Source organism: Carassius gibelio, chromosome A3 (genome assembly GCF_023724105.1).
Source record: "Carassius gibelio isolate Cgi1373 ecotype wild population from Czech Republic chromosome A3, carGib1.2-hapl.c, whole genome shotgun sequence".
Lineage (NCBI taxonomy): Eukaryota > Metazoa > Chordata > Actinopteri > Cypriniformes > Cyprinidae > Carassius > Carassius gibelio.
Genome location: NC_068373.1, coordinates 5,433,604 through 5,460,367, shown reverse-complemented (window position 1 = coordinate 5,460,367; position 26,764 = coordinate 5,433,604). Strand labels below are relative to the sequence as shown.

At 38.3% G+C, this 26,764-nt stretch overlaps 3 protein-coding genes across 7 annotated transcripts; 1 reads left to right on the top strand and 2 right to left on the bottom strand.

Moving 5' to 3' along the window:
* Positions 1 to 336: 336 nt before the first annotated feature.
* Positions 337 to 3,637, bottom strand: LOC127944401 (5-hydroxytryptamine receptor 3A). Its single transcript, XM_052540300.1, has 6 exons — positions 3,506 to 3,637; positions 2,940 to 3,109; positions 2,443 to 2,561; positions 1,900 to 2,110; positions 1,444 to 1,611; positions 337 to 847 (listed from the first exon to the last, which is right to left on the bottom strand). The coding sequence occupies exons 1-6, from the start codon at positions 3,583 to 3,585 to the stop codon at positions 549 to 551; spliced, it is 1,047 nt and encodes a 348-aa protein (XP_052396260.1). The 5' UTR covers positions 3,586 to 3,637; the 3' UTR covers positions 337 to 548.
* A 5,020-nt stretch (positions 3,638 to 8,657) lies between these two features.
* On the top strand, positions 8,658 to 10,510 carry LOC127944409 (serine/threonine-protein kinase 19). Of its 5 annotated transcripts, XM_052540340.1 has the most exons (6): positions 8,659 to 9,005; positions 9,398 to 9,546; positions 9,634 to 9,869; positions 9,936 to 10,033; positions 10,107 to 10,254; positions 10,345 to 10,510. In XM_052540340.1, the coding sequence occupies exons 1-6, from the start codon at positions 8,927 to 8,929 to the stop codon at positions 10,385 to 10,387; spliced, it is 753 nt and encodes a 250-aa protein (XP_052396300.1). In that variant the 5' UTR covers positions 8,659 to 8,926; the 3' UTR covers positions 10,388 to 10,510. The 5 variants fall into 5 exon arrangements, with proteins under 5 accessions (XP_052396278.1, XP_052396271.1, XP_052396300.1 ...); XM_052540318.1 differs by having other exon boundaries at positions 8,658 to 9,005; positions 9,401 to 9,869; XM_052540311.1 differs by having other exon boundaries at positions 8,658 to 9,005; positions 9,398 to 9,869.
* Positions 10,511 to 10,738: 228 nt separating this feature from the next.
* LOC127944461 (ras-related C3 botulinum toxin substrate 1) lies at positions 10,739 to 19,037 on the bottom strand. Its single transcript, XM_052540395.1, has 6 exons — positions 18,780 to 19,037; positions 16,220 to 16,291; positions 15,944 to 16,061; positions 15,369 to 15,431; positions 15,061 to 15,220; positions 10,739 to 12,402 (listed from the first exon to the last, which is right to left on the bottom strand). The coding sequence occupies exons 1-6, from the start codon at positions 18,812 to 18,814 to the stop codon at positions 12,272 to 12,274; spliced, it is 579 nt and encodes a 192-aa protein (XP_052396355.1). The 5' UTR covers positions 18,815 to 19,037; the 3' UTR covers positions 10,739 to 12,271.
* Positions 19,038 to 26,764: the final 7,727 nt, after the last annotated feature.

The following is a 26,764-nucleotide window of genomic DNA, read 5'->3' as shown; positions in this document are numbered from 1 at the left end:
ACATGCTAGTAACATGCCAGTAACATGCATTCTTGTTAATATTGAGAAATGGCTCTTAAAATAAAGTGCTACCAAATCACTTTTATTTTATTTTTATTTACCTGTCTTGATCCACACAGCCATCTAGTGGTTTTGTCCTGATGCACACCAAGGTTTTGTAGGTTAACATGGTCTACATGGCTGGCTGACACAGTGTCTTTGTGTGTGTGTGTGTGTGTGTGTGTGTGTGTGTGTGTGTATGTTGTGTGTATGTCATCTTTATCCATTGAAGGACATTCAAATTGTACTTTGACTAAAAGGAATATATAGACTTTGAGACTGTGTGTGTTTGTTGGAGTTGTCATGATGCCATTTTCCTCAGATGAATGGGATTTTTTTTTATTATTGTTGCTCTCCATGAGTGTTATCGCCATTCTTTATTGACACACAGTTACAAATCATTAACAAACTATTAGTTTATAGTTATTTCATAGTTTTGTTTGAAGACATAATTTTGATTTTTTTTTACTGAGATAGAGACACAATGTGTTATGTCAATGTGAAAGTGACTATAGTTCAGTGTATGAGTAGTCAAATTTGTCATCATTGTGGTGAGACTCATCCCAGAAATCCAGATTATTAACATTACAAATGTCTGTTCGGGTGATAACAACAAGAATTATGACATAAATTATGTAGATCATCATAAAAAAGCCAAAGCAGAATTTGTCTAGGAGGTAAGCAAATGCCACTTTACTCTGTGCCTCCTTTTCTCCTTTATCCATGTTCTCCAAAAAGTTCACTATTTTCTGGAGCGAGGCCATCTCTGAAGCCAGATTACCAGACTGGGTTGCAATCACACCTTTATCTGGTGACGAAGAAAAAATAATTTATGTTATTGCAATGCAGAACTAATTAAAGCTGAAGTGTGTCATTTGTGCACCACTACAATCACAAAATTAGTGCACCAGCCAGTGCCAAATTAACCATGCATTTTTCAAATAAGGTCATTATTTAAAGCAGAAATACACTTCCATTCTATAAGAGAATACCAGTTGTGTTTGTGGCTAACAGTAATATTGGCATTAGAACATAATTTGGTATGATTTCAAAGTCCCATTTAAGAGCATTCTGCAATCGCTGAAAAAGCAGTGTATGATATTAGATGCTATTGCTGCATGTTTTAATCCTGATTTTAAGTATTTTACTGAAACAATCATATACATTTGTCAATTTCGCTTTCTAAGTAGATAGATATGGTTGGGTTAAGGCCTACATTTTTAACAGAAGTAAAATGCATTGCAAATGGCATTACATGGGAACTATAGGCCAAGATATGAGATTATATTTCATATCAGTTAAATTTTTTACAATTTAAAAAAACATACACATTCGCACTCTTTTGTTTGTTTCGTAGCTTGAAGCAGAGACATATTGACCTTTGTGCTTCCAGTCATCCCTCACCTGTCTCCTGATCCAGGCTGTCATGTTGTGTTTTGGTGCTGTTTGATGGATGAACCTTAGCAGATCGTCTGCACAGTAAGAAGCTGTCGTCTATAGACAGACGTGTTAGCACTATTGAAGCCAGCGTGCTCATGACCAAACACACCAGACAGAAGCAGAAGTGGTAATCTTTAGAGGAGAAAACAGAGAAAATGCCATCTGCTTATTATTGTACATGTTGATGTGATATAGTGCTTTTGACTAATTATTTTGTATCTTTTAAACTATGCTGTCAGAAAATATAATGTAGACATTTTAAACACATTTATCATAAATACAGTGCTAAACCTTATGCAAAGAAAATATAATTCCTTATGAATTATCGTTTAAATTAAAATTACTTTACATCTGCATTGTAAAAATCTACGTACCATCATAAATCTAATGGAGCAGATTTTCTTGTGCAATTTCACTTACGTAGGAGGGGGCTACACTCGCCACTGCTAGGCAAGTGATCACTGAGGATGAGGAGGAACATGGTGAAGCTCAGGACCAGGGTGACCTTAAAAGAGTTGCGTTCTCCCCCTTCAAATGGCAGAGCAAAGCTCACCAGGTCAGTCAGGAGTACCAGTCCACTGGGCAGGATCAGGGTTACGACAGCACTGAAGGGGTTAATCAACAGAGCCACCTGTTCACAGATCAAAAGCAATTAATTAACAAGCGATTATTTCATGTCCTCAATTCACAAGTTATACCATATGACCAAATATTAAAAATGACTGTCTGTCGCAGATTTTTCATCCTAGTTCCAGACCTCATGTAAACAGTCAGAGAAGGAGATTGCTGCATGTCTGAGAAGTCAGTCTTTTGGAATTGTTTAGATGGTTCTCGTGGTGTATTTATTTCTGAGAAATGCATATGGTTGTATAATGGTCCATTTCTGCCTTGAGGGCTACAGGTAACATGCTCTCTAAACTCAATACTGTTTATCAGAGGTTGAGAATGGGATGATTTCATTACTTGGAGATAAACACGATTTGATGAATCCACAGTTTTGATCACGTGTGTAGTCTGCCACTCTCCTCGACTGCCGCCAATCAAAGACACATCATCAGTGATCTGGAGAGTGAGCGAGCAAACTGGAGCAAACAAACAAGAGAACATATTCAGGTTATCCTAATTCATACCACGGGGCTGTTGAATGTTTGGATCTGATTGGCTGACCAATGTTCTAAGATGTGCAATTATTTACAGGATAACGCTAAAAATAGTTGCTGTAATTCCACTTTAATCAGCCATGGGATATTTAAATGAAGTCATTGTCATTCTTTTCAGTGCAAACACATATCATTTCCAATTAAAACAGGCTATTATACACCATATTAACAAAACTCTATTTGCTTGGTTCAAACCATGGAAAGCAGGCACTACTAGTAATCATGTTTTCATAATATAATTAGGAATATTCATCAGTTTAAAAACAAATGGTCATAATCAGTTTAACATTTCAATCTTACCTCTCTGGCTCCATCCATTGATGGCCACAGGGCACGAGCCCTTCACAAAGGGGTAGTTGAAGAGGTTGATTTCACAGCTCACCGTCGTGAACAAAACAACTGAATGCAGCACAGTGCCATCTCGCCGCACCTGCACATCGTTAGTGTACGGCTCCATGCTCGTTTCTATTCTGAGTGCAAACAGATTGTGACATTTTAGCAACGTCACAGAGTAACTGTATCAACTATCTGCCTTGATATAAAAATATCTATCACTTCACTCTAAAAAATGCTGGGTTAAATACAACCCAGCGCTGCTATAATATGGACAAACTCAGCAGTTGGGTTGTTTTGACCCAGCAGTTGGGTTACTCCCCAGAGGGTTGGGTTAAACATTTAACCCAGTTTTTGGTTGAAAACAAACCCAATCGCTTTGTTTGTCCATATTTAACCCAGCATATTTTTTAGAGTTTTGATATTTTTCCCAATGTTTTCTTCTATATCACAAATGTTTTATATCTATATCTATTTTATATCTATATTGTGTCCAATATATGTCATACATCAGCATCAGTTTTGATACTCACGCGTTGTCCAAAACTATCCGAGGAATCCAGATTTTATCAGCTGGCAAAACAATTGTTGGATATCTCGATTTCTCTTGCATCCATCCAAGATCAGGATCGTTCCACAACTGTAGGACAGAAAATATTATCAGTCTAAGAAATGCATTCTTTAATTTTGTGATTATAAGAATACATTTAGAATTTAGTCAATGTTTTAGTGAAAGAAACAGCTTCTTGTTTTGTTTTACAATGTAACTCATATAACAGTTGTTTGGAATACTTGATTCTGATTGGTTCTGCAAGTAAAAGCATGTACTGTTACATAATTATTGATAAATGTTTAAAACCTGTTAACTGTCACCCGTCCCCTCTGTGGGACGCCTACATTTACTTCACTATATTACAATTAAATCGAATCTAATCTTGACAAACTATATATCGTTGGAAAGGTCTAAGACTCTCAAATATATACTTTACCAATGTTGTTTGTTAAAAATAATGTAGGAAAAGTAATCGATTAATTTATGACAAGAGTGCACCCTCAAAAATCTAAATTTTTTTTAAAGTTTTGACCTTTGTTTAAAAAAAACTTCCTCGTTGCCTTTTTCTCTATCACATTTTAGAAATCATCAGAAGTTATATATCACTTGAAAACATAAAATCTCAAAATTCATCCTTTAAAACTCATTTTAAAATCAGACATTGCATTACCATGTAAATGGCACATCAATATCATGTTACAAAATATTTTCATTCATGAATTATAAAAATGTATGTTTGGATCGTGCACTACAAAGTCAATATTCAAAAATGTGAGTAAATTATTGACCAATTGATTTTTCAACATGCTATCAAAATAATCACAATAACAGTAATTTTACACTAGAGTTTACACTCTAAAATATGTTATAGTATTCAGTTAACTAGTATTCAGGAACTCAACTCACCATGTTTACCTTGATACGGCTGGTCATTTTCATGTCCTTTGTATCCTAAAACACGGGAAAAAAATTATTAGGTACAGATTTTATACATATACATATATATGCTTTTTCTAACATCGAAGATGATCAACAAGACGAGAGTGGCACTTACGAAAGACAATGTCTCATACAGTATTGAAGTGATGTTCACTATGATGGTACAGTTATCACTCTGTGGTGCACTAAACAGTTCTTTCTGAACCAGAGAATTTGCCAGACAGCGACGATCACAGGGAGTCTCAGTGGAATTAGCTGCGACAAATGCTATAGGACAAGATAAATGTTTTTATTCATGCACTTGGCAGATGCCTTTATTTAAAGCAAATTTAAATTTCATCAGTTTCTTGCTTTCCCTGGGAATTGAACCCATGACCTTGCCGTTGCTAGCACCGTGATCTACTGTTTGAACTACAGGAAAATGTCAGTAAACTACATGAAAAAGACATTGTAAGAGAGGGAGTTCACTAACTTGAACAGGCAAATAAAACTGAAAGTTTTAGGATTTTGGATAATTTTTTTTTAAGTGCAGTTATGATACAAATGAATAACATTTAAAATTATGCACTGTTTTTACTCTGACAAAAAAAGGTTTAGAAACATTTTTTACTCAGAAATTGCTAGTAAAATTCACAAACAAAGAAATGCAAAGTAACACACTGGAAATGTGAAATTTTAAAGCAAAAAAAAAAATTTAATGGTATTTTCTTATTTTATTTACCACTTTAAAAATTGACTGAGCATGTTACTATAACTCCCTTTTACAGACGGTCATGCTGGAGAACATTATAATCAGGTTTAAATCATTTCAGAGGGACATGCAAACTAAAACATTCACAAATTCTAGTCAAATCTTACGCTGATTATAAAATTTTTATTATAAAATGCATTTTCACCTATATTAATCTATAAATTCTAATTATATCAACACAGTATTTACATTATATGAGAAAGTTTACTACAACTGGAAAAATTATTTACCAAAAGGAGATGAACAGAGGAGGAGCAACAATGAAATCCTGGGTTGAAGAACCATTTCAGCTCCTACAAACATGAAAAATAAGCATTTCTAAATTATTTTCTCAATATATCTGTTTTAAGCATTTAAAACGGATAACGTTTACCTTTGTTAGAAAACTCCCAGGTCAGATTCCACGATGTTCAGCTGTGACTTCTTTATAGTTTTTGAGTGAAACAAGAATCATTAGTCTCCTTTAAAGGGACGCAGCTCTTTGAAAACCACATGAATGTTGTTACACAAGACAAACACAATAGACCCAGCTCATATCTGAACCAACTATGTCTATTTAATCTGATCCTATATTTTGTGTAAACTTGTCTTGTTACTAGATCTACAGATGATGAGATTTTGTAAGATCTAAGCATTCAGTTTATTGTTAAACATCACAAAAGAGCACTTATTACCTGCGGGGACAATCAAACAGAGAAATGCATGAGAACAATTATTGCACGTTAGCAAACACTTCCACTAGGTTTTTAATTATGTTTGATTAAATATTGTTTTCATTCCAGCCTGACATTTTCATTATTTCTGTGATGAATTAGAGTTTCACTAATTACAAATAATAAACCAACAGTAGTTTTCCTCCAGGTCTCAGGTTTCCCCTACCATCCAAAAACATGCAGGACAGGTGTAGAGGAGTTCATAGGAGAGTGTGGTTGTGTGTGTGTGTAAGTCAAGTCAAGCCAACTTTATTTATAACAATACAGATTGTGACAAAGCAACTGAACAGCATTAAATAGGAAAATAGTGTGTCAAAAATGCAAAAAGTCAGTTCATCATTAAATTTAAATAGTAACTGTTGACGAAATCGCTGGAAATTAAGTATCAAGTCATCTTTATTTATATAGCGCTTTAAGCTAAAAAGATTGTGTCAAAGCAACTGAACAACATTCATTAGGAAAACAGTGTCAATAATGCAAAATGAGAGTTAAAGACAGTTCATCATTGAATTCAGTGATGTCATTATGCAGCTCAATTCAGTTTAAATTGTATCTGTGCAATCAAGTCAATGATATCGCTGTAGATGAAGTGACCCCAACTAATCAAGCCAGAGGCGACAGCGGCAAGGAACCAAAACTCCATCGGTGACAGAATGGAGAAAAAAACCTTGGGAGAAACCAGGCTCAGTTGGGGGTCAGTTCTCCTCTGACCAGACGAAACCAGTAGTTCAATTCCAGGCTGCAGCAAAGTCAGATTGTGCAGAAGAATCTTCTGTTTCCTGTGGTCTTGTCCTGGTGCTCCTCTGAGACAAGGTCTTTACAGGGGATCTGTATCTGGGGCTCTAGTTGTCCTGGTCTCCGCTGTCTTTCAGGGATGTAGAGGTCCTTTCTAGGTGCTGATCCACCATCTGGTCTGGATACGTACTGGATCCGGGTGACTGCAGTGACCCTCTGATCTGGACACAGACTGGATCTGCTGGCTACAGTAACCTCGGAACAAGAGAGAAACAGACTAATATTAGCGTAGATGCCATTCTTCTAATGATGTAGCAAGTACATCGGGTGTTATGGGAAGTGTTTCCGGTCCTGGTTTACCTAATTAATGCAACCTAAAAATCCTTTAACGGATTTGGATATTAAAAGCATTGTAACGATATTCACATCTCCATATTCATCGGGAAGAAGGAGGTGGGAACCGGCGCACAATCAAAACATAATTTTAATATTCAAAATAAATACAAAACAGCGCGTCAGCCCCTCACGGCGACTGACGCGCACAAATAAAAAGCAAACATAAAATATCCCTGGTCCTCTCTCGTCCTTCACTAAAGTCGCTCCAGTTTTATATCCTTCCATCTCCTACGTGGGACTCGATACTGGCGGTGGGGCGCAGGTGTAGCTCATCTCCAATCATCGTTCCCATGCCTCTCGGCCCCGCCCCACTCGCCACAAGCATATTAGTATGTTATGTGTAAACCAGGTTAAAGAGATGGGTCTTTAATCTAGATTTAAACGGCAAGAGAGTGTCTGCCTCCCGAACAATGTTAGGTAGGTTATTCCAGAGTTTAGATGCCAAACAGGAAAAGGATTTGCCACCCGCAGTTGATTTTGATATTCTAGGTATTATCAAATTCCTTGAGTTTTGAGAACGTGGCGGACGTAGAGGATTATAATGTAAAAGGAGCTCATTCAAATACTGAGGTGCTAAACCATTCAGGGCTTTATAAGTAATAAGCAATATTTTAAAATCTATACGATGTTTGATAGGGAGCCAGTGCAGTGTTGACAGGACCGGGCTAATATGGTCATACTTCCTGGTTCTAGTAAGAACTCTTGCTGCTGCATTTTGGACTAGCTGTAGTTTGTTTACCAAGCGTGCAGAACAACCACCCAATAAAGCATTACAAATTACATTAGAAAAAATGTTTGAAACATTGCTATCGAATAGCACACCTAGGTTCCTAAATGATCACGAAGAATTGACAGACCAGCCATCAAGCCTTAGACAGTGTTCTAGAAGAAAGCTGAATTCAGCATAACAGTGAAAGCTCACACAATGTTTCCTGATGATATCTCCCAAGGGTAACATGTAAAGCGTGAAGAGTAGTGTCCCTAGTACTGAGCCTTGAGGTACTCCATACTGCATTTTTGATCGATATGATTACCTCTTCGTTCACTGCTACGAATTGATGGCGGTCATATAAGCACGATTTAAATCATGCTAATGCATCTCTGTTAATGCCAAATATAGTTTTCTAGTCTATGCAAAAGTTTGTTGTGGTCAATTGTGTCGAACACAGCACTAAAATCCAATAAAACTAATAGAGAGATAAACCACGATCAGATGATAAGAGCAGATCATTTGTAACTCTAAGGAGAGCAGTCTCAGTACTATGATACGGCGGGTCATTCTTGCAGGTGTTATTTATTATGTTACTATGTTAACTATGTTAGTTGAGATGTGAATATAGCAATAATATGTTATATGTCCTTTTTTTAATTGACTAAAGTACAAAGAAAAGATTTCCAATCTTTTCACTGGCCAACTTTAAATAAGACTTTGTAGAAGATGCTGGCTATTTCCCACTGAGATGTTTCAGAGTAGAATTATCTACTCAAACTTGACCAAATGAAACAATTATATAGTAGTACATCAGGGAACAACACATGCACTTGCTCTCCTCGAGCGCGTGCGTGTTGTTTTAATAGAGTCCGCCAGAGAGCAGCCGATGTCTTTAATTCATCCAGAAAGCAACGAAGAAGACTCACAGTCAGCTGTTGTGTCATCGAGCTGTGGAGTGCACATTTAAATTCAAGAGTTAACAAAGTAGAATTTATAGAAATATATGTATTTTTGAGAATAAAAACTGTGTTCCTTTGTCACTTCAGCAGTAGAAATGTTAAATAAACATTTTTGCGCTATTCTCACCTAGCATACAAGCTATCTACATGAGGAAGTACAGTTAAGTGAAGTATTGTCCGTGCATTAAAGAAAGAAATGAGCAGAAAAAGAGCCCTGATCGCAGACACGTTCTGTTTAACAAAGAGACGCAGATGTGCAGCTGACAGTGAGACAGGTAAGAGGCAAGATGTCATATCTATGGTTTACCTTCATGGTTGCGTTTAAAACCCAAGTATGAAACTGATACATCATGACGTTTTCAAAATTTATAAAAACATAGCAGAGGTAATGTTTCAAAAGACCTGCTTAAAATAATACTTGTTTGACTCAATATATAGTTATGAATGCATGCAATTAATTTTCATGTCATTATTCTCCTATTACGTAACTTTACACTGTATCAATTCTATATCTGAATTTAACTTCAGCCATAGGACTGTCTGTGTATGTAAATAATGATCATTTTAATGGCTATACTCATGTTACTATAGGCTTCAAATACAACATTATACAGCATGTAACTGCTTGAATCTGTTTCTATAAGCATGCTGTATGGTGTTTGTTCAGCAGATGGAGCAGCTGATGTCAGGTCAAGCTTGCAGTATCTCATGACACTGTTTTCACGAAAGCTCTTCAATGATAGTCTTCCACCAGTCGTCTTAAAACATCAGCTGTACAGTTTACACAATGACAAAACCTTAGTGGACAAGCAGGTGGTAAGATCAGATTGCATTGCCTGTATGGATGTATTTATAATAGCCTTAACGCATTCAGAAGCTCTGGTCTTCTCTTTTCCTCATCAGAATGAGTTGAGGGAAAACGGCGAGCTGTTGATGTTCCAGCTGGGGTTTGACTCCGAGGCCTTCGCTTTGGTGTTCGCTGAAGATTACAGAACTAAAGTCCTGCAGGGGGAAGCTGGCAGGGAAACATTGGGAACTGTAGAGAAATTTCTGGCCAAACTAATACCCGGCTGCTCCGATTTGAGTTTCAACAAGGAAAAAATGCTTAATGAGTTTCTCTTCACAGACCGAGAGATTACGTAAGGACGAGGACACAACTATACCTATGTTCTTGGGTGTCTCTTGTACTTATTGTGTCCTTGCAGGCAGCTGGTGAAATCAGGCGTCCTCACTGTGAGGGATGCGGGCAGCTGGTGGCTTTCAATCCCCAACTCTGGCAAATTCATTAAGTACTTCATTAAGGGTAGGGGTTTAACAAGAGACACGCATGCAATGCATTTCCACTTCCTGCTGTTGAATATCCTATTTCCTAACAGGACGCAAAGCTGTTCTCGGCATGGTTAAGAAATCCAGATACGGGGAAATCCTCAGGACTGAATTGGAGGAACGCCGCACTACTTCACAGGTCCAATTCCAGATGAAGTATCACGTTCATGATATAATGGGAGCAGAGTTAGTAGAGTGGTAAGACTGCTGAATCACTGAGTACAGTTGAGTTGTAATAGCGAGGACAAGGTCCGATGTCTAAAATGTGATGTTTTTGTCCATTTGTAGCATACAGACAACATCAGGGACATTATTACGATACGTGGACTGAAACGAAGAGCTTAACTCTCTTGACTTGAAGTGAACTTTGTCATGTATTCATTGCCATATTATTTTGGTTACAAACAGCAGAATCAACTGTGCACAGTATATATAATAAAATTTTGCCAAACTTCTCAGTGTCAAGTGTACGTTTTCTCACTGTCTTTGTTGGCACCACTCAGGATCGCCACTATTTAAGATGTGTTCTTATGTTGCTGCCATTTAAATGGCATTTACATCTTAAGACAATTGTGTCTAGAATGGAGTTCATATTACCACGGCCCTTCAGAAGTCCTGCACCAGCTGCTGAAGGCCAAAATCTGAACTACACAAGGTTTCCAATTGAAACAACACACAACTGTAGGGTTTTATCTGAATTTATGGTTCTGTAAAACAAGTGACATAATCAATACCCCTAAAAACAGGGTTAACATCCGGCTATAACTATGCAGATAGAAATTGCTCGATAGGGTGATCAAAAATGATGCACATTCTGTATCTGTGCCTCAGGACAGTTCAAGTGTGTATGTAAAAGTGTTAAAAGTCAGAATACCTTATACATGATGTGCTGTTCAATCAACAAGACAAGCAATCGTTTCCAGAATATAAACACATCTGACAGTTACATGTTATTAGTACAGAAAGAAGTCAATGTAATTGGAATAGACCGCATCAAGAGAAAACTAACTTCACATGAACCAATTCCTGTAGTGTACGCTTTGACAAAAGTCTTTCTTTTTGTAACATTAGCAAATATAAAAAGTGTCAAAAAGAAGAACGTTTCTAAAAGTGTTTTAACCAAAAATATAGATATGGCTCTTTTTACTATAAATGCCAAAAAGCATCGAGGTGTTCATATACCGCTAAATTAAGATTGACACTAATTGTCCCATTGGATATTATAAGAAGCCATTATTGAATGCTGATATTTGTGGATAAAACTAGTTCAGCCCATTCTGAAACCAACAAAACATTTCCTGGCCATGTTTCACCTCAAAACAAAGATGGAAATTATACTTTGATTACACAAAAATAAAGCCTATTTTTAGGATCATTCATTATGATACAGAATATTATGACATTCAATTACAATTAAGCCCATTTTCTCAATCAAAGTTCTCATTATAGTCAAATATTACAGTAAAATTCATAAAAAAAATACTTAAAATGTAAATATATATTTATATATATTGCAATAAGGGAAAACTAATTGTGCTAAAGGTCCTAAAAACAGGCTTCATTTATTTATTTTAAGTATAATTTAGAAGTGAAATGTGGCTAGGACATGTTTTTGTGTATAATTAGTGTGGCCTTAAATTACAGAATAACCCCCCGAAACAAATGGCAAATAGTGTGCACGCAAGAATATAAATCTGTTCGGACACCTCATCCTTTCATTATGAAAACCTCATGTTTCAGAAACAGGTGCGAGGTAATCGGACTTAACTTTATCGCTTTAAACTAAATGGGTTAAACCACTAGACATGGCATTTGCTTCACAGCAGCCAACAGCTAGCTCTGGTTTGCCAAATGGTTGAAGCCCTTTAGGGGGTAAAAAAAAACAAATGTGGTGGACACAGTACCGCCCCCATTTTAATGTAATGCTATTTGGCAGGATCTTCATTTCTTTCAAACAAAGACTGTAAACAAACCTTACGGGTCCTCAATGGAAGGAACCAACTTCAGGACATTGCTAACCATCTAAAAGTTAATATCCCATTAGTCAAAGGCCGCAGGTCATCCAATGGTACGTGTCTGCCTAAGGGATAGGGGATAGAGTTTTACGAAGTCTCTTGATTAAAGTTTTGTATAAAGTTGTACAGGTAATTACAATGGAAGACATTCTCATTTCCTTTAGAAATACACTTTGGATCACAGCGATCTTTCCTCAGCTCTAGAGCAGCAGGCACTTCCTCCTGTTCTTCTTGACAGGAGGAGGGCAGAGCACGGCTCGGATGGCCTCGTCAAACACCGTCTTCAGACCACGCTGTGTGAGCGCTGAGCACTCCAGATACTTCACAGACCCTGTTAAACAAAGACAAGCACAACCACTTTCAACATAACAAGCATGATGTATGAGAAAACACTGACTCGCCATTCAGAAATCAGCTTCTGAGTTTTTATGCCACAGTAAGGGGCCGTTCACATATCGCGCCTTTTGCGCGCTCAAGTTTGTTATTTCCAATGTAGGCGCGCGGTATGTGTGCTCATAATGGAAGCGACGCGGTCGCGACGCAAAGCAGATGCAAAGCGCGTGTTTTTCCAGGCGCGTCCGCACCGCATCGAGTTAAAAACATTTAAACTTTTCAGAATGCCGCAAGCGCACCGCGGGTCATGTGACAAGAACTAACCAATCAGCTTCATCCTTTCCCGTAACAACGCTGAAAGCTCAGCCAAGATGAAGGTACAGCTGATCATAGTTGTATATGGATTGCCATTTTGAAATAAATTAAGTAGCAGAGCTACTGCAAGCGATTTTTTGAGCTGCAAATCCATTTATCCTTTGCTCAAATTTCTGCGTCTTTATGCTGTTTTCACACCAAACGCGAATAGAGCGACTGCCGTGAATGATTTCAATGTTAAGTCAATGCAAAGGCACGTTTACGCACGTCTGGAGGTCTCGCAGCGCGAATGAGGCATTGACGCGCAAATTGAGCATTTCGCGCAAATGGTGCTTTTGTGCATTTAAGCGTTTGACGCGAATTTGCGTCTGCCGCCCGAGTTGAAAATTTGTAACTTTGGCGTCAATTCGCGCCGCGTTAACCAATCAGGAGCCTGCTAGGAGTAGGGATGGGTATCGTAAAGGTTTTAACGGTATTACTACTCTTACCGATACTGCTTAACGGTCCGGTACTTTAACTGTATTCTTATCGGTACTTTGAAATTGTGTTAGGCAGTCGAAAACTTGCACTTCTCTCTCTGCACACAATGCACTTTTGAAAGATGCTTTGATAGATTGCTTGTGTTTCCACCCTTACATGCAAAAATGTTGTTGCACTTATGACAACCAGCGTTGTCTGCATCAACTCTAGTGAAGTATAACCACACTTTGGAACGTTTTGCTGTCTCCACCATCGTCACTCTTTGTATTAAGCAGGAGTTTTCGTACTGTATGGGGCCGTTTACATATCGCGTCTAAAAACGCATGGAAAACGCTAGGCGCGCCGCTTTCTGATTTTTCCCCCCAAATCCTTTGGGCACTTGAGCTCCTGAGGAGTCTGCCGTTGCTAAGCAACCATGACCTGCTCTCTCCACGAAGATGCAGAAATTTCAGCAATGGATGAATGGATTTGCAGCACTAAAAACTGCTTGCAGTAGCTCTGCTACTAAACTAATAAAAAAATCCACATACAGCTATCAGCTGTTCCTTCATCTTGGCTGAGCTTCAACGTTGTTACGGAAAAGGTGAGGAAGTTACATGACCTGCGGTGCGCTTGCGGCATTCTGAAAAGTTGAGATGTTTTTAACTCGATGCGGTGCGGACCCGCCTGGAAAAAAACGAGCTCGTCGCATCGCTTCCATTATGAGCGCGCTTACCCCATGCCTACATTTGAAATAACGAACTTGAGCGCGCAAAATACGTGATATGTGATACGGCCCCTGCGTGTGTGTGCGCCGCGCTCGTTCTTGTTGTGTGTGTGTGTGTGTGACTGACAGACAGCCTCCGCGGCGCGCATGAGACCCCGCAGATCTCACAGACAAAAGTCTGAATATGATTGCACAAATTAGAAATGTTTCGTGAGAGAAAATGTGCACGAAAACATTATTAAGCAAAAATACAGAGTACATAAATTTTTATCCCCCTCCAGTACCGAAAGCAGAACCGGTAACGTCAGATCTTACTGATACTACGGTCTTTCATAATTTAGCCCCGGGGCCAGTTTAATACCAGGTTTCGGTACCCATCCCTAGCTAGGAGTCACTCATTCAACAAGGAGGAACGACAGATGTTGTCAGTGAGCAGTCAACCGGAGCTATATGACAAAAGTTAATTTTTCTATAGAGACAGGAATAAAAAAAGACATATTAACAGATTAATTGAATAAAGGCCAAAAATTAGAAACGTTTGTTTTACCCCAAATTAATTATATTTTATCTTGAACCACTAAAGAGACATCAGAGCCAGCGGCAAATGTCAGAAGGTCTAGCCGAGGTAAGGCTGCTCTCGGCGGATACATGATGACGGAGCTCCCGCTGATCGCATGGAGCTCATCTCCGAAATCGGCGAAACACATTTTTTAAATAGACACTGTCTTTAAATATGAACCGCATATTTGAGTTTAAAACAACTACATTTTCGCCTGAAATACTTTTAAAACTACATTTCATGAATAAAATGGCGGTTGAAAATGCTGAGTGAACTCAGCTGGCAGAAGCCCCCCATGACGTGAAGTTAATTTCATGCACGAATGAAGCGAATGATCTCAAAATGTTCAAGCGGCAAACTAGACAAATTTGACGCTCTATTCGCATTTGGTGTGAACACAGCATTATGGAGAGAGTGCGTCATGGTTGCTTAGCAAAGGCAGATGCCTCAGGGGCATAACTGCCCGAGCGCTTTGGAAAGAAGGAGAAAGCGGCGCACCAAGCGTTTTCCACATGTTTTAGGCGCGATATGTGAACGGCCCCTAATGCAGTCATTTATGAAGGGACATGTTTTTAAATGTACAGGACTCCCCCTACCAATCTCTTTGGTCATGGCCAGGCCCTGAGGGAAGGTAATGGGAGTGAGCTTCTTCTCCTTCAGTTTCTCAATCGTGTCCTTATCTTCTCTCAGATCAAGCTTGGTTCCTACCAGGATGATCGGAGTGTTTGGACAGTGGTGCCTCACTTCTGGATACCACTGAACACACACAACACATTACAAAATCATCTAAACAGGTGAGAAATGCAACGTCAGTCCTGCATGCACTAATTATTTCAAGAAGTAAAGCCTCTGATAGTATTTGCTAGCTTAATTTTACCTTCTACTTTGAAGAAAAAGCACTTACCTTGGCACGAACGTTCTCAAAAGAGGCCGGACTCACAAGGGAGAAGCAGATGAGAAACACGTCCTATGGGACAAAGGCACTCATGATGCACCGATGGAGATTTACAGGTGCATTTCCACTATTTATAGCCAGCAATGTCTCAGACGGACAAGAAATGCTGTTGTTTAAAATTGACAATGTGTATGAGTAAATATGATTATATTTATAAAAACAGACAGGAGGAAATTAATGCATGACTAATGGATATACCGCGAACCCTGTCGACTACACTATTAGTTCATAGTCCAAACATTTGTGGCTGTATATATTACTAGTATAGGGGCGGAGTTAAAAAAAAATAATAGCAGTGTGGAAGGATAACTGAAACTGTAATCCATCAAGAGGACAAGTAAGATTTATGTCCACTTTCATGGATAGGGACAGTTTAAATACAAAGGTCTTTTTGTGCCTGTTTAAATACATGCATACCATAAATTCTTAAAACACACACACACACACACACACACAGATTGGCACTAAAACCGACACTTTTCATTATCTTGTAAAAAAGTCTGGCTGTGGGTCTGTGATCTTACCGTTTGAGGGTACGACAGGGGCCGAAGTCTGTCATAATCCTCCTGTCCTGCTGTATCCCACAGACCCAGATTCACTGGTTTCCCATCCACCATCACGTTTGCAGAGTAATTATCAAATCTGTCAACGGAAAGGCAATGCAATTCTTCTGAATGTTAATCAGTGATGTGAAATCATGCTGACTGTAAACAGATGCAGAACTCTCCGGAACACATGATTCTGGACGGCCAAAGCACAGCTCAGATAAAATATTTCCAGATGAAGGTGCTGGCACTCACACTGTGGGGATGTATTCTCCAGGGAAGGCATTGGTTGTGTAGCTGATCAGCAGACATGTTTTACCCACAGCTCTGGAATGAAGAAGAGAAACACCTCACAACAAGATCGTATCAGGAAGCAGAACTGCTGAAAAACTGGTCTGTCAGAAAAGCTCTCATATCCTCCTGAGAACCAGGAGAAAAAAAGCTTTCTGTATTGAGGTTTTATTTTTATTTTTATGTCATTACATTGTTTAGAACATAAGAAAAAAATGAAAAATAAATATATTTTTATTTTTTATGGTTTATTCATTTGCTAGTCTTCTCTAGGAGGACACCAGGACTTAGTTCTTCTACAGAAAAAAATGATTTTTGATTTATAACAAACTCTGTATAAGGATGATTCTCAGCTATGTTATAAAAGATATAATAAAATGATCAGATATACCATTTTACTTTATGTAATATGTGTGTAAAATTTCCATAAACTGTTTTTTCCATTAAACACAATGTTGTCTATGATTTGCATATTAATGTGCTGTTGGGACAGCATGTTGAAAAAGCAAGTGCAATAATGGGAGTAATAACTGGCCATATTTATATAATAATATCAAATATTACATAAGATTATTGATATATATAATTTATTTTCCTATTCAATTGTTGCATCTCCCATAATGCATAATAAACATGCCTTTAGTCCTGGTGTCCTCTACAGCGGCATAACAGGAAGTCATATTTTGATTTATGACAAACAACATTATCATATTTCCAAAAGGATGTACAGTTTGATCACTAAATGAATGTCAGCCATATTAAAAGAGCAAGCAGAGAAACTTGAAACTGTGAGATGTGAGAGAAATATAATATCCTCTCCAGAGCTGGGTCTCAGGAGGATATGACTAGTACTTCAGGGCTGAGATTTCCAGAATGTGACGTATGATTTAGTGCGGTTCACTTCCTCTCAATCAGCAGGCACAGAATCCATTTCATTCATTTTCGTTTCTTAAAAAGAACTATGTCCTTTAACATGTTAACCACGAAAAAAATATTATCTATAAACAATAGTCAGAATATATAGCACATATATGTATATGTATATACACACACTAACTATATATTACATAAACATGTCATTTTGTTTATATTTTTGTTAAGGTTCAATAAACTGTTCCTGTTCCATTATATATATATATATATATATATATATATATATATTATACAGAGGCCCAAACTGAGCACAAATATGGTATTTGGTGCATTTGCTGATATTAACATATCAATGAGATTTTTATAGCTGTATAGCATACTGCTTACATAAAAAGCCTGTAAATATCAGTTTTCACTCTATATTTCCACTAATATGTCTTAGTAAAATTATAAAACACTTATAGGCTCAAAAGCATGATGCATCACATATGATACTCACATTTTAACTTTTTTTTTTTAAATATGATTTGAGGATAATCAAGTAAAAGTTGCATCAGTCCAGTAAATGTTAACATGAAATAGTACTGACAAAATAAAATATATTCTTACATTTACTTCAAAGATTTTACAGCAAAGATGTGTTTTACAAACTGAACATGGTGGTTTGTCTAAAATGCCTTTTTTTTTTTTTTTTTAAGTATAAAAACTATAATCCAGATGACAGAAGGCATGTGGTGGATTGCATCCAACTGTTTTATATATATATATATATATATATATATATATATATATATATATACATACAAAATTTTTGAGCCTGATCAAGTACAGCATATAAACGCAACATATTACTTCATGACAGCGAGAGCTACACAAGCTTGAGGACCACCAGACGGATTGAGTCCATTATAAAGTACAGATCAGTCCAGCCAGGTCTGTGTTTGATGTAGGGGTGTATCTTGATTACAATGCAGATTTCTATAGAAATCTGATGAATAAGTACAACTAATTCTCATGAGACTAGTACTTTAGGGCTGAGATTTCCAGAATGTGACGTATGATTTTGTGCGGTTCACTTCCTCTCACAGCTGAAAGCAGTTTTGATTTCAATCAGCAGGTACAGAATAAGAGGTGTGTGAGTACATCTGTGAACCTTTTTTCTGGGTAGACTGCTTAATAACAACAGCAAATAAAATGTCAAATAGATAAATAAAAACATGCAGTAATGTACATGAATCAAGTGCCAACCACAGATAATCAATAAAGCATTTCATTTTCTTACAGGTTGAAGGCAGTTTGTGTATAAACTTGGCAAGTCAATGAGAAACTTCTATGTAGGAGTTTCAGATCAGCCTTAGAAGTGCAATTATCAACATGGGTAAACAACTTCAAAGCAAAGAACTAAGATATGTGGAAACCAACACAGGGACGAAGGATGTGTGTTTATAAGACACCACAGTCTGTTCTCTGTGAAGATACTGTGGCACAGTCAGTGCTGGGATCACAACACTGCACTTAAAGTTACTCCGAGAAACTGCTAGATGCTGTCTAGACACGGCCAGCGCAACAAAGTGAGCCCAGACATGTTTAGAGTGAGAAAATGTGAGTACAGACTCATCAGAGACCGTGAAGAGACAGTAAAGTGACTCACCCGTCCCCGACGACCACACACTTGATGGCCTGCATGACTTTAACTCGATGTTTACTCTCCCTCCGTGCGAAGTGTATCAAGATCAGTCGAATAAACGACTCCGTTTAATACAACACTTGTTCAGCTGCACAGTGTGACGCTTTTATACAACTTGTTTTCTTCTTTCACTCATTCCCGCACACAGGAATGAAGTCGAGTAAGAAAGTTTAAAGCCACCACCCAGGACAGGAAGCGAGTCCAACAGATTTACAAGCGCACTTCCGCTCGGTCCTCTACAGAATAAAAGTCTTCCAGCTAACACCCATCTTTCCCTGCACTTATTTTGTTTCGTTTTATTTATTTATTTAGTTAGTTAGTTTTAAAACATAGCACATACAGCCAGGGGTACAATCATGTTAGGATATATATATATATATATATATATATATATATATATATATATATATATATATATATATATATATATATATATATATATATAAAGCAAAAATAAAGTTGAAGTTAAATAAAACATGACAATGTTTACAAATATGAACACATTTTACATATTTTTGTTATTGTTTTTTTAAACTTAAAAATGATATTTAAAAATTTGAAAATGTCACATTTACAGAATCGTTCAACAGATTATTTTGAGTTGATTCTTTTTCGTTTTTGATTCTCGAAATAATAACTCTTACGAGCCGGTTCGCTCAGTGGAGTCTCCCACTTGTTTTAATTCATTAGCATTTGTTCAATTAATTATTTAACGTTCATTTGAGGGAATCAAACTAAGTTTAAGCTGATCTGCTTTCTTATCCTTCAATTTTCCTGGTTTAGAAAGAAGTGCACTTATTTTGAAGGGACAGGAAGTAGAAGTTGATGACATCCGTTCTTTCCTAGACAGAATAATAACAGCTGGAGCATGACTCCAGCGGAGGAGAGATGACTGCTAGCGCGTTCAATCTTCAGTGGAACACGCGCTCGTGATCGTGTGCGTGAGTCGTCGGTGAAGCGCGCTCTTATGGCGGGACTGTCGCAGTTAGTGCTGCGTGTGTCCGGCTCGTACGGGGTGTTCTCCAAAGTGCTCAGCAGAACTCTGCTCATCTTCTTTGATCTCGCCTGGAGACTCAGAATCAGATTCCCTTACCTCTATGTTATCGCCTCCATGATGTTCAACGTGCGACTACAGGTGAGAGTCTGTCTGTCTCACTCTCTCTTTCTCTCTTTCTCTCTGTCTGTCTGTCTGTCTGTCTGTCTGTCTTTCTTTCTTTCTTTCTTTCTTTCTTTCTTTCTTTCTTTCTTTCTTTCTCTGTCTGTATGTCTCTCTGTCTGAAGATCTATCTGTCTGTCTGTCTGAAGATCTGTCTGTATGTCTGTCTGTCTGAAGATCTATCAGTCTGTCTGTCTGAAGATCTGTCTGTCTGTCTGTCTGTCTGAAGATCTATCAGTCTGTCTGTCTGTCTGAAGATCTGTCTGTCTGTCTGTCTGAAGATCTATCTGTCTGTCTGAAGATCTATCTGTCTGTCTGTCTGTCTGAAGATCTATCAGTCTGTCTGTCTGTCTGTCTGAAGATCTGTCTGTCTGTCTGAAGATCTATGTCTGTCTGTCTGAAGATCTGTCTGTATGTCTGTCTGAAGATCTATCAGTCTGTCTGTCTGTCTGTCTGAAGATCTGTCTGTCTGTCTGTCTGAAGATCTATCTGTCTGTCTGTCTGTCTGAAGATCTGTCTGTATGTCTGTCTGAAGATCTATCAGTCTGTCTGTCTGTCTGAAGATCTGTCTGTCTGTCTGTCTGAAGATCTATCTGTCTGTCTGTCTGTCTGAAGATCTATCAGTCTGTCTGAAGATCTATGTCTGTAGATCTGTCTATGTATCTGTCTGTCTGTCTGTCTGAAGATCTATCTATCTGTCTGTATGTCTGTCTGTCTGAAGATCTATCTGTCTGTCTGTCTGTCTGTAGATCTGTCTATGTATCTGTCTGTCTGTCTGTCTGAAGATCTATCTATCTGTCTGTATGTCTGTCTGTCTGAAGATCTATCTATCTATCTGTCTGTCTGTCTGAAGATCTATCAGTCTGTCTGTCTGTGTGTCTGTCTGTCTGAAGATCTGTCTGTCTGTCTGAAGATCTGTGTGTCTGTCTGTCTGAAGATCTGTCTGTCTGTCTGTAGATCTGTCTATGTATCTGTCTGTCTATCTGTCTGTCTGTAGATCTGTCTATGTATCTGTCTGTCTGTCTGTCTGTCTGAAGATCTATCTATCTGTCTGTATGACTGTCTGAAGATCTGTCTATCTATCTATCAGTCTGTCTGTCTGAAGATCTCTGTCTGTCTGTCTGAAGATCTATCTATCTGTCTGTATGTCTGTCTGAAGATCTATCTATCTATCTATCTATCTATCTATCTATCTATCTATCTATCTATCTGTCTGTCTGTCTGTCTGTAGATCTGTCTATATATCTATCTATCTGTCTGTCTGTCTGAAGATCTATATATCTGTATGTCTGTAGATCTATCTATCTATCTATCTATCTATCTATCTATCTATCTATCTATCTATCTATCTATCTATCTATCTGTCTGTCTGTCTGTCTGTAGATCTATATATCTGTATGTCTGTAGATCTATCTGTCTGTCTGTCTGTCTGAAGATCTATCTATCTATCTGTCTGTCTGTCTGAAGATCTATCTATCTATCTGTCTGTCTGTCTGTCTGTTTGTAGATCTATCTATCTATCTATCTATCTATCTATCTATCTATCTATCTATCTATCTATCTATCTATCTATCTGTCTGTCTGTCTGTCTGTCTGTCTGTCTGTCTGAAGATCTATATATCTGTATGTCTGTAGATCTATCTATCTATCTATCTATCTATCTATCTATCTATCTATCTATCTATCTATCTATCTATCTATCCATCTATCTATCTATCTATTATATCCTGAAGACGCATATTTGATTAAAAAAATATTATTATTATTATTTTACTTGCATAATATTTTTGATCAGTTCTTAGTCTGATGATACTCGGGGCAACTTTTTTTGAGCAATGTTGCTTGGGCACTATCCCACTGAGGATGGGTAACACATTTCTGCCTGGATACTTTAGATCTTTCGTGGGATCCGTGACTCAACTGTTGATGGCAACATTGCCCAAATCAGCCTCAGTGTTAAATTCTCCAAATTTTTGCTAATCTCATCTTTGTCCATCTTTCAGGTTCACATTGAGATACATTAATTGACACTGAATAACTGCAAGCCCAGGAATGGCTCACAACACTATGTTTACCACGGACTTCATCAGTGAAGCTCATCAGTGTTAGACATACAGACAGAAACATGCTGACTGGGATACCAGTAGGAATTATTCATGCAAAATCTGCTTCATCGTAGGAGATGTCGAGGAGCGTATGATGATAGCTCATGCTCAGCCGTTGGATGGTACGGACTATGATTATCTCATGAGACTCAAAAAACAGCTACTGTGCTCCAGTGTGCTTTTAACACGGAGAACATGCATGATAAAAAACTTGAGTCCAACTGTGTTGGAATGTGTTTTGTTTTGTTTTTTCAGTTTTGCACATTAAGACAAGTTTTTCTGGGTTAGTCACCGCATGTGGGACAAACTCCAGCATTCACCATCATCTATTCACTAACACAGCGGCTACTGTTACAGAAAACTACAGGGATTTGTATATAGAGATGAGTATATTTGTTTGTGTTTGTTATTATTAAATCTGTGCATTATATGACACATGCATTTTGGGAGGATTGTGAATGTACTGTGATTTAAACTTTGACAATAAATTATAAAGGGATTTTATTTCCCTGCCCTGTGACCGGGATGTTTTTAGTAACTTTCTAGCGATCATGAAGACCTTGATCTTGTTCACTGGTGTCTGATTAGGGTTCGAGCTAAACTCTGCTGGAAAGTGGACCTCGAGGGCCAGAGCTGAGACCCCCAGCTTTTAGAGAAGAACGTATTGTCAGCAGAAAGATAAACGACTGTAGTTTATTTTTCCACACAAGGGGGCACTATCACATTCGCTTCAACCATTTCAACATTTATTGTGTGAAATAAATCTTTTTAATATAGAAACAGAAAACAAAAGACACCTTTGTGAGAACATTAACAAGCAAACTTCACATATAGCAAACACACAAAAAAAGTATTCATAAAACAAATTATTATTATTACTACTATAACGTCATTTTATCTCTTTGCCTTCCCACTCTTCAATCTTTAAAAATGCTTTACAGTATTCACAGCTATTTTTTAAACCACAGAATTATGAAGTTACAACAATTGCTGAATCTATCATCTAAATGTTGACCCAAGCACAAAAAAAAGACCTTTTAAGAGCCATTTAGCCAATTAAAGGTCCCTACGGTAAAACACTGCTTGTTGTCTGCTGTATTTAAGGTGTTTAATTAAATAACTACTTATTAGGAATCACTGGGGGGGAAATACCTCTGACTAGACTTTCTAGATAGTTCTTGCATTTCTTTTTCTTTTTTTTTTTTCTTCTGTTACTCAGACAAAATTGTGTGCAAGGCAAGTTTAAGGCTTTACTCTGAGCTTTCCTCATCCAGTAAGTTCAGCACAGCGTTTGTTTGATAGCAGGCTACTGTAAAATACTGTTGCCAAGGCAACTGCCTAATTCTTTGCATGCCAACCCTCTCCACTCATACAGGATAATAATAAATAAATAAAAATCATTGATTTTTGCTCATTGAAATGTTTTAATGTTGTTAACTAAAATGGACTGTTTAAAACCGAGAGGACACATCAAAATGCATTAGATCTTTGCATATTTTGACCATCTTTGCGAAATAAACAGTCATTTTAACCAGGTCAGGACTTAGTAGCATGCAGGTACATCCTTTGTGGGTTACACGTACACATATGTATGCTTATACAATTGATGTGTATGGACATGTAATGATTGACCTTTACATTGAAATGGAATTGTGACAATCATACAATAGCCTACAGGAAATGTCTAAATGGAGCATGCAATCCTTTCTAAATCCTCCGTTTGAAGCTTTGATGTTGTGCACATAACATGGCCATGACACATTTATTCCACCAGAGGCAACAATTATTTTTCATTCACCTTTAGAGGTTAAATATGATAATTCATTGCTAAAATTAAATTTCCTGTATTTCAAACGATGCATGTGATATTAGGATGTGATCCAGGATCAGCAAGTTTTAATGTACAAAATAAATGTAAAAACATCATAGTGCTAAAATAGACCTTAGGATGAAATCGCATACTCTCTTGAGTAGGTACTTGTTTTGAATAATTACTTTTTGCGACTGTTAAAAGACTATGTTCTCTATAGTTGGAATGTACTACATCAGTCATGTGACCTGTCAGCGTTGGTAAATTGTCCCTCGTATGCCACACTTCAGAATTACACTGGAGCAGTAGGTCATCGGGTACTTCTTGCATACTCTTTTAAGAGTACTGTGAATTCGGACATACTCCTTTTGTCACATACTATTTAGGGAAGTATGTGATTTCCAATGCAGAATGGACAGGCCACTTACAATTAACTCTGATTTATCATGCAGCTTTCTTTTTACTGCCTTAATTATCATAGTGATTATCAAAAAGACACAACAAAGTAGGTTTTAGGCACTTTAGTTTTACAACACTTAATGGAATATACAATAAAAAGTTGTAGCACATGCTCCCTCATAATGCGATTATAATAAGATTTAGGCCCTACTGCAACTAAACTTTACCTAATACTAATCGTTGTCAGTGTTGTGCGCTTGCTAAGACCTTTGTTGTGATAAACAGTAAAGTGTGTTCAGCAGAATCCAATTTCCGTTTTGTCTGATGAGTATAAAAAAGGTTAGTGTACCGTGTATCGCATATCTGTTGGTCTCTCGAATTGCCAGTCTGCCGTAAACAAAGGCGATTTCATTACTTCTATTATTAAACATTCAAAGCTTAATCTCATAGACCTAACCGAGACCTGGATCAAACCAGAGGACACTGCTACACCTGCAGGGGGAAGTCGTGGCCTAATGGTTAGAGGGTTGGACTCCCAATCGAAGGGTTGTGAGTTCTAGTCTCGGGCCGGATGGAATTGTGGGTGGGGGGAGTGCATGAACAGTTCTCTCTCTACCTTCAATACCACGACTTAGGTGCCCTTGAGCAAGGCACTGATCCCCCAACTGCTCCCCGGGCGCTGCAGCATAAATGGCTGCCCACTGCTCCGGGTGTGTGCTCACAGTGTGTGTGTGTGTGTTCACTGCTCTGTGTGTGTGCATTTCGGATGGGTTAAATGCAGAGCACAAATTCTGAGTATGGGTCACCATACTTGGCTGAATGTCACTTCACTTTCACTTTTCACTTTCAGAACTCTCCAATAATCTCAAATTTTCCCACTCCCCCCGTTTGACTGGAAGAGATGGAGGTACTGGTCTGCTCATCTCTAATGATTGGAAATGTAATCCTTTACCATCTTTGGGTATCAACAGCTCCTTTGAATCTCATTTAGTTAATGTTACCTACCCTTTTAAAATACATTTTGAAGTTGTCTATCGACCCCCAGGACCACTAGGTAACTTTTTGGATGAATTAGATGAGGATGGTACTCCCCTATTTATGCTTGGAGACTTCAACCTCCACCTAGATAAACCTCTGTATGCTGATTCTCCACACTCTGCTTGCCTCTTTCGATCTCAATGGAGTGTCAACTACTGCTACTCACAAATCAGGCAACCAACTGGACCTTATTTATACAAGACACTGCTCCACTGATCATGTTCTGGTTACTCCACTGCACACCTCAGATCACTTCCTCCTCACTCTTAACCTCAACATGGTCCCTGACACATCACTTTCCCCTCCATATATCATCTTTTGACATAACCTACACTCAGTTTCACCCTCCCGGCTATCTACTTGTCCGCTTGATCCTATTCCATCTCATCTCCTTCATTCACTCACATCATCAACACTTCCCTCCACACTGGTGTTTTTCCCTCATCATTTAGACAGGCTCGTATAACTCCACTACTTAAGAAACCCAACCTCAACCCATCTCTTTTAGAGAACTACAGACCAGTTTCCCTTCTTCCTTTCATTGGTAAAACACTTGAACGAGCTGTGAACCAAGTCTCTGCATTTCTCACACAGAACAACCTCCTTGACAGCAACCAATCTGGCTTCAGAAGTGGACATTCAACTGAGACGGCCTTGCTCTCAGTTGTTGAAGCTCTAAGACTGGCAAGAGCAGAATCAAAATCTTCAGTACGTATCCTGCTTGCTCTGTCTGCTGCTTTTGACACGGTTAACCACCAGATCCTTCTTTGCAGGTATCCTGCCAGCCTGTGAGCGACCACGCTGATTTTTCCCTCTATGTTTACAAGGCTGATCTGTCGGAACTGCCCGATCTCTGATGAGTCCTTTTCCTCGGGCCACACAACTCCCATCAGTTTCCAGAGGAATTGAGGACATCTGGAGCATTTTTGTACAGCCAGTATGGGACCTGGAGATGATGCGGCCCTTGCTCTATGCATGGTTTGTTCTACCTCACTCCACCTGGGTGGATTGATATCCAGCTCGTGCTCTGGTGGGTTGACTGGTGGCATGTCAGGTGGGAGTATAACTTTTTCCTGGTGTCTGTCATTTGTTGCAGGAGTTTTTCAGATGTTCTTCCAGGTCAGCCTTTGACACTGAGAGACTTCCGCTCTTCTCCTTTGTGAAGAGACTCTTCACAATTTTGAAGGGATCTTTGCAGAAGCGTGATCTTGTTTGCTCCTTACTTCTGTGCTTCCTCAGGAGGTTTCAGCTCTCCTCAGTGTTGCAAGCCTGCCCTGAATCTCTTTCTGCAGCAGGTTTATACCCTCCTTCTCCTCCTCTGTGGCCTTCCTCCATTGCTTCTTCAGCTGTTTCCTCTCCTTGACTAGGCGATCTATCTCTGTCTGCCTTCTGGACTTGGTGGGGATTGAAGGAGTAGCTTGTTTGCCTTCGACCACTCCAA